Source organism: Pristiophorus japonicus, chromosome 2, assembly GCF_044704955.1.
Source record: "Pristiophorus japonicus isolate sPriJap1 chromosome 2, sPriJap1.hap1, whole genome shotgun sequence".
Classification (NCBI taxonomy): Eukaryota; Metazoa; Chordata; class Chondrichthyes; family Pristiophoridae; genus Pristiophorus; species Pristiophorus japonicus.
This window is the reverse complement of record NC_091978.1, coordinates 117,375,280-117,393,261: the sequence shown is the minus strand read 5'-3', so window position 1 is coordinate 117,393,261 and position 17,982 is coordinate 117,375,280. Positions and strand designations below refer to the sequence as shown.

General features: G+C 42.8%; 1 protein-coding gene across 8 annotated transcripts in view; it reads right to left on the bottom strand.

Annotated features, from left to right (window-relative positions):
- The window catches only part of ddx4 (DEAD (Asp-Glu-Ala-Asp) box polypeptide 4), a 167,571-nt gene that overhangs the window by 57,744 nt on the left and 91,845 nt on the right, over window positions 1–17,982 (bottom strand). For all 8 annotated transcript variants that reach the window (XM_070868835.1, XM_070868875.1, XM_070868859.1 and 5 more), the window contains 5 exons: window positions 11,940–12,053; window positions 9,692–9,784; window positions 5,419–5,484; window positions 1,618–1,674; window positions 484–528 (listed from right to left, as the gene is read on the bottom strand). In XM_070868835.1, the coding sequence (XP_070724936.1) occupies window positions 484–528; window positions 1,618–1,674; window positions 5,419–5,484; window positions 9,692–9,784; window positions 11,940–12,053 (375 nt within the window). The remainder of the gene's footprint in view (window positions 1–483; window positions 529–1,617; window positions 1,675–5,418; window positions 5,485–9,691; window positions 9,785–11,939; window positions 12,054–17,982) is intronic.

The following is a 17,982-nucleotide window of genomic DNA, read 5'->3' as shown; positions in this document are numbered from 1 at the left end:
TATGGATCAGAACTTGGGAGACATGGTAGAGAATTCTCTGCTCTTTAACCTGCTGTCACTCCAAGTTCTCCGATCCCTCTGGTCCAGATTTTGAGAGAAGCCTCCTACTCCATTACATTAAAACCCACGTTATGCACATACAAAACAGCATTTAGCATGATATCTATGGAACAAGCTATCACTAAACATTCAACCCAGCAAATAGCTGCAATTCCTCCATAAAAGTACCACCCCACAAAAAAAAAAATGTATTCCCTCTGCTGGGTGCTGGTTCATCATGGAGGCCTTCTGCTCTTCACAGCAGGAAGCTGAACTACCCTACTTAGTTCGTATAACATTTACTGCACTTTACCCAACATACGAAAATGGAACTGTAGTCTTACCTGCAAGTAAAGAAAATGAAATCTACCGTAAAAACATCAAGTCCAAATCTAAATAAAACATATCTTTAACACAAGCTGCTTCTGAACGGTCAACGATTACCTTGGTTTTTATCGTCACCTTCAACATCGCTAGAATCCCAGCGACCTACAGACAACATACAACTTTTATTAGCTGCATTTCAGTGTGGGGGGTGGGGAAAACGGGAGAGGGACACACATCACACCTCAAGTTAACACTGCATGGCTAAAATATTTTAACAGTGATTTCCCCCCACCCCATCTTGGCAATGCCACAGTCCAAACCAGAAATAGAAAGCATCATAAAGCAGGCCTCTTAACTGCATTTCTGTATCCAACTACTAATGAGTATGGAAACACTAACCCAGGGTGCCTCATCCAGCAAAAAGGTGGAGAGAATACTGGAACATACTCACATCTGATTTTTATTTAGCAAAGTTAGTTATTGATTTCTATTCCAGACCAAAACTATAGACAATCCCAATTTGGATTGCACAAATATTTAAGACTCCACTGCAGTATCAAAGAGGCATAAGCTGAAGACTAACTCAGCCATCAGGTTGCATTTTTAATTTTGAGAATGTGGTTCAGACTACAAAGCAAACTGGTTTCACTGATCAGCCAGGAAGGTGTAATTTCAGTATAAATTTTCAACTTCAGGTTTGTTAATGTGAAAAATTTCCATGAACATTCTATTATGTGAATCGTACAGCGTAGTTTCTTCAGGATGAGGCCAACGATAGGAAACTATAGTTATGAGGAGGAACTTTGAAATGCTGGGACTATTTCCAATGGAGCAGAGAAAATGAAAAGGGCAATCACAAGAATTGGGATCAGGACAACCCCTGGAGCCTGCTCTGCCATTCACTATCATGGCTGATCTTTGACTTCAACTCTTTAATAAAGGCTTTAAAATTATGACATGTTCTGGGGAAAGAGTACTGCCTGTGGTGGGGAAGTCTGTAATGAGGGGTTATCAATTTAAGATTATCAGTATGTGTAAGGAAGGAGGTTAGCAGAAATCTTTCCACATAGCATTGTTGGAACATAGAAAGTTTTGTCCCAAGCAGTGATTAAGGCAGTTTGAAGTAGAGGAAGCCACAAGGCTGAGGGAGAATGTCAGTGGGGTTAGTTTTGGATAGCTCTAGCAAAAAGACAACAAAGACAGGCATGGTCGATTGGCCTCCTGTGCTGTAAACCTCTATGAGCAGCTCACCTCTCAATTTAGAATTCGATCCAGAAAAGGGTTCTTCATTTCTACCTCTGTAACCACCTGCAATTCAATTTTTCAAAGTATGAATTTCAAACACCTGAAACAATTTGAAAATTATAAATATTGGATTTAATTTTACAGCATCAAGGTTATGATAACTGCATTAAAATGTACCATTACAAATTTACCACACAAGTATGTTTCATAATTCATTCAATTCTATTCCATTCAATTATTTTGCTGGAAAACTAAAGATTCCGACAACAACCTCACAAATTGTGATACAACAGGAATTTGCATGAAATGGTAAGGAACAAAAACCAAGGCTAGTCTGGTACCTTTACTTGCCCAAATGTTGTACATTTTACAAGAGTGAATATAGTACATCATATAAAATGATATCAAAGTAGTCAACCTTCACAATTTCCCTTCCAGTGCATGAAATTCAAACTTTTCACTTATCCTTTATTATTCAATGAATCAGTGCCAAATCTACCTCTTGAACATTGGGAATTTCAAGCTCAGGCACATCTTCATTTATAGCTTCTGGTTTGAGCCTTCTGCATTAGTCATCTCTCCGATGTCAAGGTTATCATCCATCAAAACAAAATACCAAACTTCACCGTAGTCAAACTGCCGGGAAATTCTTCAACTTCGACTGGGTCATTTTGTTGCCAGAAGCCAAACTGCAGTTTCTAAAGCAGCTACTGATGCAGCTGGGAGTGACTGCATAACAAGCTCTGCTGAATAAGCACCAACATGCTGCAGTTTTTCCACAATCTGTAAAGCCGGTTTCTTCAGTAAAATATAAAACAGAAAGCACCTTACACAGGCATTGCCTCTTGTAGTGTTGGCTTCATGCTATGAAAGGCATCTTGGTGCAAGGGCTGGATGATAGAAGTTCTGTTAGATGGTCCTCAAATAATGCAGCAGTCCAGCCTGGCATGCAGCAAGACCTGGACAACATTCAGGCTTAGGCAAAGTGATATTCGTGCCACACAAGTGCCAGGCAATGACTTTCTCCAACAAGAGTCTAGCCAACTCCTCTGGACTTTCAACGGCATTACCATCACAGAATCCTCAACCAATATGCTGGGGGTCACCAGTGACCAGAAACTTAATTCGATCAGTCACAAACACTGTGGCTATAAAAGCAGGTCAGAGGCTGGGTATTCTGCAGTGAGTGTCTCACTTCCCAACTCCCAAAGCCTTTCCACCATCTACAAGGCACAAATCAGGAGTGTGATGGAATACTCTCCAGTTGCCTGGGTAAGTGCAGCTCCAACAACACTCAAGAAGCTCGACACCATCCAGGACAAAGCAGCCCGCTTGATTGGTACCCCACCCACTACCTTCAACGTTCACTCCCTCCACCACCAGCGCACCGTGGCTGCAGTGCGTACCATCTCGAAGATGCACTGCAGCAACTCGCCAAGGCTTCTTTGACAGCAGCTCCAAAACCCACAACCTCCACCACCTAGAATGTCAAGAGTAGCAGGCGTATGGGAACACCACCACCCTCCCCATTCCCCTACAAGTCTCACACCATCCTGACTTGGAAATATAATTGCAGTTCCTTCAGTCACTGGGTCAAAACCATGGAACTCCCTCAACAGTACTGTGGGGGGTACCTTCACCACATGGACTGCAGTGGTTCAAGAAGGCGGTTCATCACTACCTTTGTATGGGCAATAAGTGCTGGCTTTGGCAACGAAGCCCACATCCCGTGAATGAAAAAGTAATGGACCCTCACGTGAAAGATTAAGGACCACATCAGAGCAAGTGGCATTCTCCACCATAAGCATCAGCTCCTTGTGCCACTTTCTCATTCGGAGAAATACCTCAGATGCTTTCTGAAAATAGTTGGGGTTTTTTTTTAAAAATGATGATGAAAGCAAACAAGAAAAACTTGTCCAAATGAGGATTCTTGCTTTTACCTATATGGGAGATGTAATGTATGCACCTGTGAGTATGCTCACAGGTTTGTAGATCTGTTGCATGGCCAAGGGGACCATCAGCCGGTCCAGGCAGCGGGCGGTCGTTCAGCCTGACTGCCTGCCTCTCTTCTGTGCTTACATCCGGGCCAGGGTGCCCCTAGAGATGGAGCACGCAGTGTCCACCGGTACTCTCTCGGCCTTCCGCGAGAGGTGGGCGCCGGAGGGACTGGAGTGCATCGTCACCCCCGGCAACCAATTTCAATTTGATTTTATATGTTTTAAAGTTTAATTTGTTTTAATGCCGGGTTTTAGTGTCCCCCTCAGTCAGGGGGCACTTGTATAATTTGCCTCTTGGTGCTCTTTTTAAAAAAAAAAACACAAAAAAAGGGTTCTTGAAAAGTGTTTGAAGTGTCTCCCCCCTTTAATAAGGGGGCACTTGAATTAATGTTTATTTTGTTTTGCAATAAAAGAGTTGTAGAGCTGTTGCATGGCCAAGGGGACCATCAGCCGGTCCAGGCAGTGGGCAGTCAAGGGGGTCATTCAGCCCGACTGCCTGCCTCTCTTCCGCGCTTACATCCGAGCCAGGGTGTCCCTGGAGATGTAGCACACGGTGTCCATCGGTATGCTTGAGGCCTTCCGCAAGAGGTGGGCGCCGGAGGGACCCCCGGCAACCCAATTTTAATTTGAACCATGTCTGTTTAATTTTGCTGATTTTAATACCTTGTTCAAGCCAGTTTGGTTAACGAACAATAATGTACGATGTTCTTTTCTCATTTTGCCATCACTCGCCTTCTCTCTCGAAAGCAGAGATTCAGAAATGCCATGCCACACTTGAGACTGGCTTTGAATCATCAGTTCCTTCAAACTGTGTAAAACAGCCTGTGGCTCTCGCATCGACAAATCACACGCTTGTTTTGTTGAACCAGCGGCAAAATTGATTTTCTCAACTATGTAACACAAACAGATGAAAAGCAGATCAAACTGGTTCTTGGGCAAATTGACCACCAGAGGTGACAGCCTCAGATTCAAAGGTGACAAGTATCATTGAAGCAAGATTTCTGTGCAGCAATGTTTGAGTACAAGCCAGGATTGCAATAAATGGAATTGCTATGGGGGGTGGGGGTGGGGGTGGGGGTGGGGGTGGGGGGGGGGGGGGGGGACAGATAAAGGACTTTAGAAATGGTTATGCTAATACACCATTAAGCAAATTGCAAATAAACAGGTACAGCTGCATTTCAAACGGATAAAAATATTTACTAAAAAAGTGACAAATTGGAACAGCACATTGATGTGTCAATGCACGATCATTTATTTGGAAAACTTGATGTTGTCCACTCTTCCCATCAGGTGGCAACTCATTCTAGAGTATCGTTCCAGAGATGGTATTAGCCCTTCAGTACCTTGCTTAAATGGGCTTCACGTGGAAACCTGACATTTGGTCAGATTACACATCCACTTTTGTTGGGCTGATCATCTTTTGATATTCATTGTTGATTTTTCACCCATTGCAGCCTAAGAAGAAAGGCCAAATGTAGCAGTATACTGATCCAATTGCAATTAGCCCTTTAGCTCAGGGCGGGTATAAAGCTTGGGACTCAGCACATACTGGGTATTCACCGATCAAGTCTGGCCCATCAGGATATTGAGGGGGGGGGGGGCGCGGTGAAATCAGAAGGCAGTCCAATGTGGTTCGATGTGTATCCTGTTTGATAGAATCCTATCCTAGCTCTGGCAGACAATTACCCTCGCAATCAGGAAATAAGATACATCAGATTGCGAAATAAAATACAACACTGGGATGAGGAAAAGGGAGGGAAGTGATCAGGCCATTAAAAATAGCCAACACCAAAGACACCTGACATCTTACCTCTTGTTACAGGTGCAAAGCCAAATCCTGCTCTTCCACGACTTAGACCAAATCCACTGCTATCACCTATAAAATCAAAAGAATGAACACACTTACTATGAAATGTAACAAATCTCCGATTCTGTAATGAGTTAAAACACTAACCAGTGCAGCGCTAAACCATACAAATATATGATCAAGGTTGACACCATGTCAGTGCAGGGTTACCTAATGTCAGCTGGGGCCTTCCCAATTCACCTTGGTACTCTTGGGCAAGGGAGAAGGGAGGGAAGCAAGAGTTAGGGTTCTTCCTCCCGGGGGTGGGGGGGGAGGGGTGAGGAGAGAGAAGACAGAAATCCTAATCTCATCACATTAATTTTCTGGCAGATGTTGTTACTGGACAGCAACAGTAGCAGGAACTCACTTATTAGCACCATGTCCCCCGAGAACTACTTGTTGTTAGGCTTGACTCAGCGGTGGCACTCATGGCAGAGTCAGAAGGTCATGGGTTCAAACCCCAATCCTGTGACTTGAACACAATCTAGGGCGACACTCCTGTGCAGTACTGAGGGAGTGCTGCACTGTTAAGAGTTCGTCTTTCAGATGAGATGTTAAACCAAAGCCCAGTCTGGTCCCGCAGGTGGGCGTAAAAGAACACAACACTATTCGAAAAAGAGCAGGGAGTTCTCCCGATTGCTGCCCAATATTTATTCCTCAATCAAAATGCATGTAAAAGCATTGAACATCCCTGTATTTATCTCATTGCTGTTTGTGGAACCTTTCAGAGCACAAATTCATGTAATAAGATAAGAATTAGGATTACGAGTAGGCCATTCGGCACCTCGAGCCTGCTCCACCATTCAATGAGATCATGGTTGATCTATCTCAACTCCACTATCCCCATATCCCTCGATTCCCTTAATATCCAACAATCTATCGATCCACATCTTGAATATACTCAATGACGTGGCCTCCACAGCCCTCTGGGGTAGAGAATTCCAGAGATTCACCACCCTCCGAATGAAGAAGTTTCCCCTCATCCCAGTCCTAAATGGCTGACCCCTTATTCGGAGACCATGACTCCTGGTTCTACACTACTCAGCCAAAGGAAACATCCTCCCTGCATCCACCCAGTCAAGCCCTGTAAGAACTTTGTATGTTTCAATGAGATCACCCCTCATTCTTCTCAACTCGAGAATTTAGGTCTAATCAACTCAATCTCTCCTCATTAGGACAATCCCCCCCATCCCAGAGATCAGTCTGGTGAACCTTCGCTGCACTCCCTCAATGGCAAGTATATCCTTCCTTAAGGAAGGAGACAAAACTGTACACAATACTCCAGGTGCAATCTCACCAGGGCTCTATATAATTGCAGTAAGGCATCTTTACCCTTACACTCAAATCCTCTTGTAATAAAGGCCAACATACCATTTGCTTTTTTAATTGCTTGCGACATCTGCATGTTAACTTTGTGATTCATGGCAAGGACATTCAGGCCCCTCTGAACACCAACACTTCCCAATCTCTCACCATTTAAAAAATACTCCACTTTTCTATTTTTCCGACCGAAGTGGATAACTTCTCATTTCTATGTATTATATTGCATTTGCCATGTTCTTGCCCACTCACTTAGCCTGTCTATAACCCCTTGAGGTCTCTTTGCATCCTCCTCACAACTTACATTCCCACCTAGCTTTAGATCAGCAAATTTGGATACATTACATTTGGTGCCCTCATCCAAATCATGATAGATTGCGAATAGCTGGTCCCAAGCACAAATCCTTGCAGCATCCCACTAGTTACAGCCTGCCAACCTGAAAATGACCCATTTATTCCTACTCCCTTTTCTGTCTGTTAACCAATCCTTAATCTATGCTAGTATATTACCCCAATCCCATGAGCCCTAATTTTAGAAACATAGAAAATAGGTGCAGGAGTAGGCCATTCAGCCCTTCTAGCCTGCACCGCCATTCAATGAGTTCATGGCTGAACATGAAACTTCAGTACCCCCTTCCTGCTTTCTCGCCATAACCCTTGATCCCCCGAGTAGTAAGGACTTCATCTAACTCCCTTTTGAATATATTTAGTGAATTGGCCTCAACTACTTTCTGTGGTAGAGAATTCCACAGGTTCACCACTCTCTGGGTGAAGAAGTTTCTCCTCATCTCGGTCCTAAATGGCTTACCCCTTATCCTCAGACTGTGACCCCTGGTTCTGGACTTCCCCAACATTGGGAACATTCTTTCTGCATCTAACCTGTCTAAACCCGTCAGAATTTTAAACGTTTCTATGAGATCCCCTCTCATTCTTCTGAACTCCAGTGAATACAAGCCCAGTTGATCCAATCTTTCTTGATAGGTCAGTCCCGCCATCCCGGGAATCAGTCTGGTGAACCTTCGCTGCACTCCCTCAATAGCAAGAATGTCCTTCCTCAAGTTAGGAGACCAAAACTGTACACAATACTCCAGGTGTGGCCTCACCAAGGCCCTGTACAACTGTAGCAACACCTCCCTGCCCCTGTATTCAAATCCCCTCGCTATGAAGGCCAACATGCCATTTGCTTTCTTAACCGCCTGCTGTACCTGCATGCCAACCTTCAATGACTGATGTACCATGACACCCAGGTCTCGTTGCACCTTCCCTTTTCCTAATCTGTCACCATTCAGATAATAGTCTGTCTCTCTGTTTTTACCACCAAAGTGGATAACCTCACATTTATCCACATTATACTTCATCTGCCATGCATTTGCCCACTCACCTAACCTATCCAAGTCACTCTGCAGCCTAATAGCATCCTCCTCGCAGCTCACACTGCCACCCAACTTAGTATCATCTGCAAATTTGGAGATACTGCATTTAATCCCCTCGTCTAAATCATTAATGTACAATGTAAACAGCTGGGGCCCCAGCACAGAACCTTGCGGCACTCCACTAGTCACTGCCTGCCATTCTGAAAAGTACCCGTTTACTCCTACTCTTTGCTTCCTGTCTGACAACCAGTTCTCAATCCACATCAGCACACTACCTCCAATCCCATGTGCTTTAACTTTGCACATTAATCTCTTGTGTGGGACCTTGTCGAAAGCCTTGTGAAAATCCAAATACAGGTGCAGCGGAGAATCCGGAACCCTCGGAACAGAGGCCATTCCTGACTTTTGATCGTCTTTCTGGCATCACAAATCAGGACATACCCGAGCCCATGTTCGGGTATTTCTGGATTTCGGAACGTCAGAAACAGGGGGGTCCGCCAAGGAGCTGTTCATGTCTTCTTCCGTGAAGAGAGACACAAAGTAATTGTTTAATTTCTCTGCCATTTCTTTATTCCATTATAATTTCTCCTGTCTCAGCGTGTAAGGAACCCACATTTACTTTAGCTAATCTTTTCCTTTTTATATACCTTTAGAAACTTTCACCATCTGTTTTTATGCCTCCCGCTAGTTTACGTTCATTCGATCATCAATTTTTTGGACGTCCTTTGCTGAATTCTAAAATCCTCCCAATCATTAGGCTTACTGCTCTGTTTGGTGACATTGTAAGCCTCTACCTTTGACCTAATCCCATCTTTAACTTTTCGTTAGCCATGGTTGGATCACTTTTCTTGTGGGGTTTCTGTGACTTAAAGGAATGTATGTTGTTGTAAATTATGTATTAATTCTTTAAATGCTAGCCATTGCTTGTTTACCATCATACCTTTTAATGTAGTTTCCCCAATCGACTTTAGCCAACTCTCCTCATACCGATGCAGTTTCCTTCATTTAGATTGAAGGCCCTAGTTTTGGATTTAACTAAATCACTTTCAAACTTAATGTAAAATTCTATCATATGATGGTCACTCTTCCCTAAAGGCCCCTTTACTACAAGGTTATTAACCCTTTCTCATTGCACAATACTAGATCTAAAATAGACTGTTCTCTACTGATCTAGAAAACCATCTTGTATACAATTCGTCCTCCACACCATTACTGCAAATTTAGTTTGCCCAGTCTATATGTAGATTAAAGTCCATGATTATTGTATTACCTTTATTACATGCACCTTTAATTTCCTGATTTCAACTGTGCCCCACATTACCACTACTGTTTGGGGGCCTCCGTTCTGTTGTGGGGAAACTCCGCAACCAGCCACTACACTTCCAAATGTACCTCAATGGCTTTAGGACATTCCAAGGTTGAGAAAGAACAATGGCCCATGCAAGTGCTCAGTCTTCATACAAGAGTCTGGATAGTGTGTGCACGTGCACATCGGACACCCAGCTAGCCATACAATGCAAATATTAAGATTTAAATATTCTCACCTGATTGACCGCCAAATCCTCCTCTTCCGCTCGAGCCACCTCTACCAATAGGACCTCTGCCAATAGGACCATCTCCACTTGCTTTTGCAGCAACTTAAGAAAAAAGTTAATGTTTGGGGAGATTGGACTTAAAATTATGTTTAAAACTTGGTTCTATATAAGATTTGAACTTTAAAAATAAGAGAACACTTTCAAAATATTCTGGTGACACAAGGCAACAGTGAGGAGGACAAAAGACGACTTGTGAATGAACAAAAACACCTAGGGTTCAAATACATACCTTCTTGAAAGTTCAAGTGCAGGCAATAAAAGTAAATAGTATAAGGTTTTATAAATGGGGAAATAGATTTCAAGAGCAAACGGGTAATAAATTTGTAAATGACAAATGTTGGTCCACAGTTAGTGTATTACATAGTACTTACAGCACAGAAAAAAGCCATCCAGCCCAAAAGGTCCATGCTCCAAATGAGCCTTCTCCCACACTATTTCCTTTCTCCTTTGTGTCATAGAAACATAGAAAATAGGTGCAGGAGTAGGCCATTCGGCCCTTCTAGCCTGCACCGCCATTCAATTAGTTCATGGCTGAACATGCAATTTCAGTACCCCCTTCCTGCTTTCTCGCCATACCCCTTGATCCCCCTAGTAGTAAGGACTTCATTGAACTCCCTTTTGAATATATTTAGTGAATTGGCCTCAACTACTTCCTGTGGTCGAGAATTCCACAGGTTCACCACTCACTCTCTGGGTGAAGAAGTTTCTCCTCATCTCAGTCCTAAATGGCTTACCCCTTATCCTTAGACTGTGACCCCTGGTTCTGGACTTCCAACATTGGGAACATTCTTCCTGCATCCTGCATCCAACCTGTCTAAACCCTTATCTAGCTTCCCCTTAAATGCATTTATGTTATTTGCCTCAACTACTCCTTGTGGTAGCAAGTTCCACATTTGAACCACAGTCTGGGTCCCGAATGCCCTAATGGATTCATTAGTGGCTATCTTATATTTATGGCCTCTAGTTCTGGTCTCACTTGCAAGTGGAAACATCTTCTGTCTACCATATTAAACTATTTCACAATCTTAAAGACCTCCATCAGGTCACCCTTCAGTCTTCTCTTGTCCAAAGAAGAGAGAGTCCCAGCCTGTTCAATATGTCCTGATGGATACTTCTCTGTTCTCGTGTCATTCTAGTAAATCTTTTGTGCACCTTCTCCAGTGCTTCCGTATCCTTTTTATAATCTAAAAAGAGCCTGTCCACGGTACTCCAACTGTGGTCTAAGCAAGGTTCTTCCAAGTTTAAAATAATTTCTAAATTCTAATTATGGTTTTATTAACCTGCATCACTACTTTGAATGACGCATGTACCAGTACCTCTAGATCTCCATTCCTCTACCCCATTTAGACACTTGTTTCCCCAAGGGGTATGTGGCGTCCTTACCAAAATATACTACCTCAGATATACCCATATTGAAGCTCATTTACAAATTACACATTATTCTGCAAGTTTATTAACTTTATCACAGTCCTCCTCTATTAATTATACCCAATTTGGTGTCACCTGCAAATTTTGATAGTGCTTCACTTTTGTGCAGCCATTATATAGAAAGACATTAAAGTCAGCAACAGCATACAGAATAAGTTCACCAGGAATGAGAAACTAGTTACGAGATGACAACGTTTTGGGATTATTGCCGCTGTAGCAGATAAGACCAAGGAGATTTAGTAGAGTGGTTGGAGTTGTCAGCGACAAGGGATCAATTTAGTAAAAAAAGAGAAATTTATGTAAATTGCTATTACAGCATGGAATGCTTTGCCGTAAGAAGCTGCTGAGGCAAACCATTCCATCATCAAATGGAAAAGCATATATCCTATTTGAAATCAGAGGAAAATAAGAGGCCTTGAGAAATCGAAGGTAGAGGGTTCAGTTTTAGATAGTCCCAGTTATGGGCTAGCACAGGTACAATGGGCTAAATGGGCACCTGCGCTATTGGGCAATCCTCCATTACAAGATCTCAAAACATGACAGACTCCGTTCCAAATCTACTCCACAAGTGAGGGTTTTGTAATTTGCATTTCAACACTCCAGATGTCTAGTCAAGTTATCTTTACTTCACAAGGAAACTTTGACAAAACTAGTCTTCTCTTTAATGTTTCTCCTTCCCCTTTAATGTTCCAGCATCTCTAAATTTGGGACAGGGTGGGGAAGGACACAATAGACTAAGTGAACAGGTGTGCATTTCATCAACTCTTACCCTTCTGCAAAATAACTCTTGGAAATCCACCACGGTCACCTCTGCCGAACCCACATCTTCTTCCAACTCTGCTTTCATTTCCGCTTAAAGTGGCAGTTTCTGCAAAGCCTGCAACTGCATTATAATAATGTTGTAAACAGATAAAAATCCATTCTTTGAAAAAAAAAGCAAATCACTGTTCAATGCCATTAAAATCTAAATCTAGCATTAATGTTGTAACTCTGCCCTCTGACACAAAGCTACTTGGCAAAGCCATGATGACAGCAAGAAATGTTATCAAACAACAGCTCAAGTAGAAAATCATTAAGTATCTCATGACTATATTGCCTCCTTCCACTCAAAGGTGTTTTCATTATAATACAATTAACTGCCTTGTCCCATCTCAAACAAGACAAATATCAGATTGCCAATTGCAGGTTTAGCTTTACAAAAATTTCAATAGATCATCATCCCACAAGAGCATCACATGGAGACACTATGGAGTCAGACTTCTTTTATAAGAAAAGAAATAGGAGGAGTAGGCCACCTAGCCCCTTGAACCTGCTCCGCCATTTAATAAGATTATGGTTGATCTGATCTTGGCCTTCACTCCACTTCCCTGCCCGTGCCCATAACCCTGGACTCCCCGATAGTTCAAAAATCTGTCGATCTCCACCTTAACTATATTCAATGACTCAGCTTCCACAGCTCTCTGGGGACAGAGAATTCCAAAGATTCACAACCCTCAAAAGAAATTCCTCCTCATCTCAGTTTTAAATGGGCGACCCCTTATTCCGAAACTATGCCCCCCCAAGTTCTATATTCCCCAGAGTGGAAATATCCTCTCTGCATCTACCCAGTCAAGCCCCCTCAGAATCTTATACATTTCAATAAGATCACCTCTCATTCTTCCAAACCCCAATGAGTATAGGCCCAACCTGCTCAACTTTTCTTTATAAGATAACCCCTTCAATCTCAGGAATCAATCCAGTGAACCTTCACTGAACTGCCTCCAATGCACGTATAGCCTTCCTTAAATAAGGAGACCAAAATTGTACGCAGTACTCCAGATGAGGTCTCACCAATGTCCTGTACAGTTGCAGCAAGACTTCCGTACTTTTATACTCCATCCCCCTTGCAAGAAAGGCCAACATTCCATTTGCCTTCCTGATTACTTGCTGTACCTGCAGGCTAACTTTGTTTCATGTACAAGAACCGCAGCATTTTGTAGTCTCTCTCCAGTTAGATAATAATTAGTTTTTTTAATTCTTCCTACCATACGGCCCCTCACATTTTCCCATTATGCTCCATCTGCCAAATGTTTGCCCACTCAGTTAACCTATCTAAATCTCTTTGCAGATTCTGTGTGTCCTCCTCACAACTTGCTTTCCCACCTGTCTTTATATCAGCAAATTTGACTACAGTGCACTCGATCCCTTCATCCAAATCATTAAAATAGATTGTAAATAGTTGAGGCCCCAGCATTGATCCCTGCAGCACACAACTAGTTACAGTTTGCCAACCTGAAAATGACCCATTTATCACAACATAATAGGAGCAGGAGTAGGCCATACAGCCCCTCAAGCCTGCTCTGCCATTTAATACAATCATGGCTGATCCGATCATGGACTCGGGTCCAATTCCCTGCTCGCTCCCCATAACCCCTTAATTCCTTATCGGTCAAGAAGCTGTCTATCTTGGTCTTAAATTTATTCAATGACCCAACTTCCACAACTCTGAGGCAGAGAATTCCACAGATTTACAACTCGAAGAAGAAATTCCTCCTAATCAGTTTTAAATGGGCGGCCCCTTATTCTAAGATTATGCCCCCTAGTTCAAGTCTCCCACATCAGTGGAAACATCCTCTCTGCATCCACCTTATCAAACCCCCTCATTATCTTATAAGTTTCGATAAGATCACCTCTCATTCTTCTGAATTCCAATGAGTTGAGGCCCAACCTACTCAACCTTTCTTCATAAGTCAATCCCCTCATTCCCGGAATCAACCGAGTGAACCTTCTCTGAACTGCCTCCAAAGCAAGTATATCCTTTATGGAAACCAAAACTGCAGTATTCCAGGTGTGGCCTCACCAATACCCTGTACAGCTGTAGCAAGACTTCCCTGCTTTTATACTCCATCCCCTTTGCAATAAAGGCCAAGATCCCATTGGCCTTCCTGATCACTTGCTGTACCTGCACACTAACCTTTTGTGTTTCATGCACAAGTACCCCCAGGTCCCACTGTACTGCAGCACTTTGCATTTTTCTCCATTTAAATAACTTGCTCTTTAATTTTTTTCCGCCAAAGTGCATGACCTCACACTTTCCAACGTTATACTCCATCTGCCAAATTTTTGCCCACTCACTTAGCCTATCTATGTCCTTTTGCAGATCTTGTGTCCTCCTCAAACATTGCTTTTCCTCCCATCTTTGTATCATCAGCAAACTACATTACACTCAGTCCTTTCTTCCAAGTCGTTAATATAGAATATAAATAGTTGGGGAGCACTGATCCCTGCAGCATCCCACTAGTTACTGATTGCCAACCCGAGAATGAACCATTTATCCTGACTCGGTTTTCTGTTAGTCAGCCAATCCTCTGTCCATGCGGATATATTATCCCCAACCCCATGAGCTCTTATCTTGTGCCTTTTATGTGGCACCTTATCGAATGCCTTCTGGAAATCCAAATACACTACATTTACTGGTTCCCTTTATGCACCCTGCTTGTTACATCTTCAAAGAACTCTAGCAAATTTGTCAAATGTGATTTCTCATTCATAAAACCATGCTGGCTCTGCATGATTTAGAAAATCATAATACAATGTCCTGCTACTACTTCCTTAATAATGGACTCTAGCATTTTCCCAATGACAGATGTTAGGCTAACCAGTGTACAGTTTCCTGCTTTCTGTTTGTCTGTTCTTGAACAGGGGCATTACATTTACAGTTTTCCAATCCACTGGGACCTCTCCAGAATCCAGGGAATTTTCGTATATTACGACCAATGCATCACTGCAGCCACTTCTTTTAAGACTCTAGAATGCAGGCCATCAAATTCGGGGGACTTTCCCGCCTTTAGTCCCATTTGTTTGCCGAGTATTTTTTCTCCAGTGATAGTGATTGTTTTAAGTTCGCCCCCTCCCCGTAGCCCCTTGATTATCTATTATTGGGATGCTTTTAGCGTCTCCTACCATGAAAACCAATATAAAACATTTGTTCAAAGTCTCTGCTAGTTCCCTGTTCCCCATTATTAATTTCCCCAGTCTCATCCTCGAAAAGGAACCCTGTTCCCCATTATTAATTTCCCCAGTCTCATCCTCTAAAAGGAACCAACATTTACTTTAGCTACTCTTTTCCTTTTTATATACACCTGTAGAAGTTCTTACTGACTTTTTATATTTCTTGCTAGTTTACTCTCAATCCATCTTATCTTATATTTTTTTTTTAGTCGCCCTTTGCTGGTTTCTAAAAATTTCCCAATCCTCCAGCCCAACACTAATCTTCACAATACTGTATGCTTTTGTTTTTGATTTGATATTATCTTTAACTTCCTTAGTTAGCCATGGATGGTTCATCCTTCTCAGCGTCTTTCTTTCTCACTGGAATATATATTTGCAGAGTTCTAAAATATCTCCTCAAATGTCTGCCACTGCTTATTTACAGTCTTAGCCTTAAATAAAGGCAATTACAAAAGGTATGAAGACAGAGTTGGCTAGAGTAGACTAGGAAAATAGATTAAAGTTCAGGACACTAATTTAAGACCCACGTTTCTTTCCCCTCAAACTGAATGTGAAATTCTAACAGCTATAATCATATTAATCAATCCTATCTCATTATACATTACCACATCTAAAATAGCCTGCTCCCTGGTTGGTTCCACAATGCATTGTTCTAAGAAATCATCCAGAATACACTCTCGGAACTCATCCTCAAGGCTATCTTTGCCAATTTGATTTGTCCAATCTATAAGATGATTAAAATCACCCATGATTATTGTTGTACCTTTCTTACAAGTCTCCATTATTTCTTGATTTATACTCTGTCCTGCAGTGTAGCTACTGTTAGGGGGTCTATAGGCTACTCCCACAAGTGACTTCTTTCCCATCACCACCCAAACCGATTCTACATCTTGATCTTCTGAGTCAATATCATCTCACTACTGCACCAATCTCATCCTTTATTAACAGAGCTACCTCACCTCATACTCTCCCAGCAGAACCTCTTTCTTTGTCCTAACTAGGTCATTGGTACCTACGTGGACCACGATTAACTGCATCTTTCCCCTCCCACTCCCAAGTTCCTCTCCACCCCAGAGATGTCCTTAACCCTGGCACCTGCAGGCAACACAGCCTTCGGGACTCACGCTCTCTGCTGCAGAGAATAGTATCGATCCCCCTAACTATACTGTCCCCTACCACTGCTATATATTTTTTACTCCCCCAACTTGAATGGCCCCGTACCAACAGTGCTGTGGTCAGTTTGTTCATCCTCCCTGCCCTCATCCACACAGGGAGCAAGAACCTCGTACCCGTTGGACAAGTGATAGGGCTGAGGTTCCTCCAATGCTACCTTCTTGTTCCCCATACCTGCCTCATTCGTAGTCACACCCTCTGGTCGCTGATCACAGACCAAATTTGAAGTATTTAACCCAAGGAGTGTGACTGCCCCCTGGAACAGTGTCAAGGTAACTCTTCCCCCTCCCTGATCTATTGCAGTGTCTGAAGCTCGGACTCCAGCTCATCAATTCTGAGCCGAAGTTCCTCGAGTCGCCGACAATTACTGCAGTTGTGGTAACCGTGGATCACACTGGTATCCACCAGTTCCCACATGATGCAACACATCGCCTGCTCTGCCATCTCTATTATATTTTATTTAACTAATTAGGTTTTCAAGTTTCAAAATATTATCTACGTATAATTTTTAATCTGTAATCATGGCTTTTAATTTAAACCAATGCCCAAGTTTAGAAAGAGAAATACTCTCCAAACAATCACTTACCTACTTTCCGGTGAGATCACACTGATCCCCCCCACCCCACAGGTCAGTTCGCTCTGCTCCCAGCTAGCTCCTTTTACCCCCTCTGGTCCCGCTCCTATTATCCATTTAATATTGGCATATTTTAGCTTGGATTCTGGAAAACCATCATCAATACCAGCCTTCGATATCCAATCAAAACAAGGCCAATATGAAAGCAGCGACAGAGTGACAGAATGCAAACCGATGAACAATCCACCAGAGAGCAATAAACTACCTTTACAAAAACAGAAAATGCTGGAAATACTCAGCAGAGAGCAGAACAAAAGGAAGGTCCGAGATGGGATGGAAGGCAGGAGAGCTTAACAAAAAAAATGGTGGTATACAGAAACATAGAAATCTACAGCACAGAAGGAGGTCATTTCGGCCCATCGTGTCCGCACTGGCCGACAAAGAGCCATACGGCCCTCGGTCAGCAGCCCTGAAGGTTACATATAAAGCTATGAACAATGAACAATGGCGGAAAGGTAAAGAGACCCAGCCCAACCAGTCCGCCCCACACAAATGCGACACCCCTTACACTGAAACATTCTACACTCCACCCCAACCAGAGCCATGTGATCTCCTGGGCGAGACAAAAACCAAATAAAAACCCAGGCCAATTGGGGGGGAAAAATTTGGGAAATTCCTCTCCAGCCCATCCAGGCGATCATCCTAGCCGTATTCGATTCCCTCCCTATCTGCATCAGCCAACAAGAGGTTATCCAGTCTAATCCCACTTACCATAGTCTGTAGAAATATGCAGGCTATGGCAACAAAAGATGGGAAGACCCGAGGGTACGGTTAAGGTGCCTTGAACATAGAAATGATTTACCAATTGAAACTGAAGTTTAGTCAATCCTTCCTTAGCACAGCTAGTAACAATTATAAACTAATCATGGAAAATAAAGTTTAGAATAAACTAATCATCAGGGCAGACGAATGTATAATTAAAGAGATGGGACAGACTATAGGAAAGTATAAGCCAGGAGGGGAAACCCCACCTAGGCAGCGAGAACCGAGGAACCACGCTCGAGAGAAGCTGGAC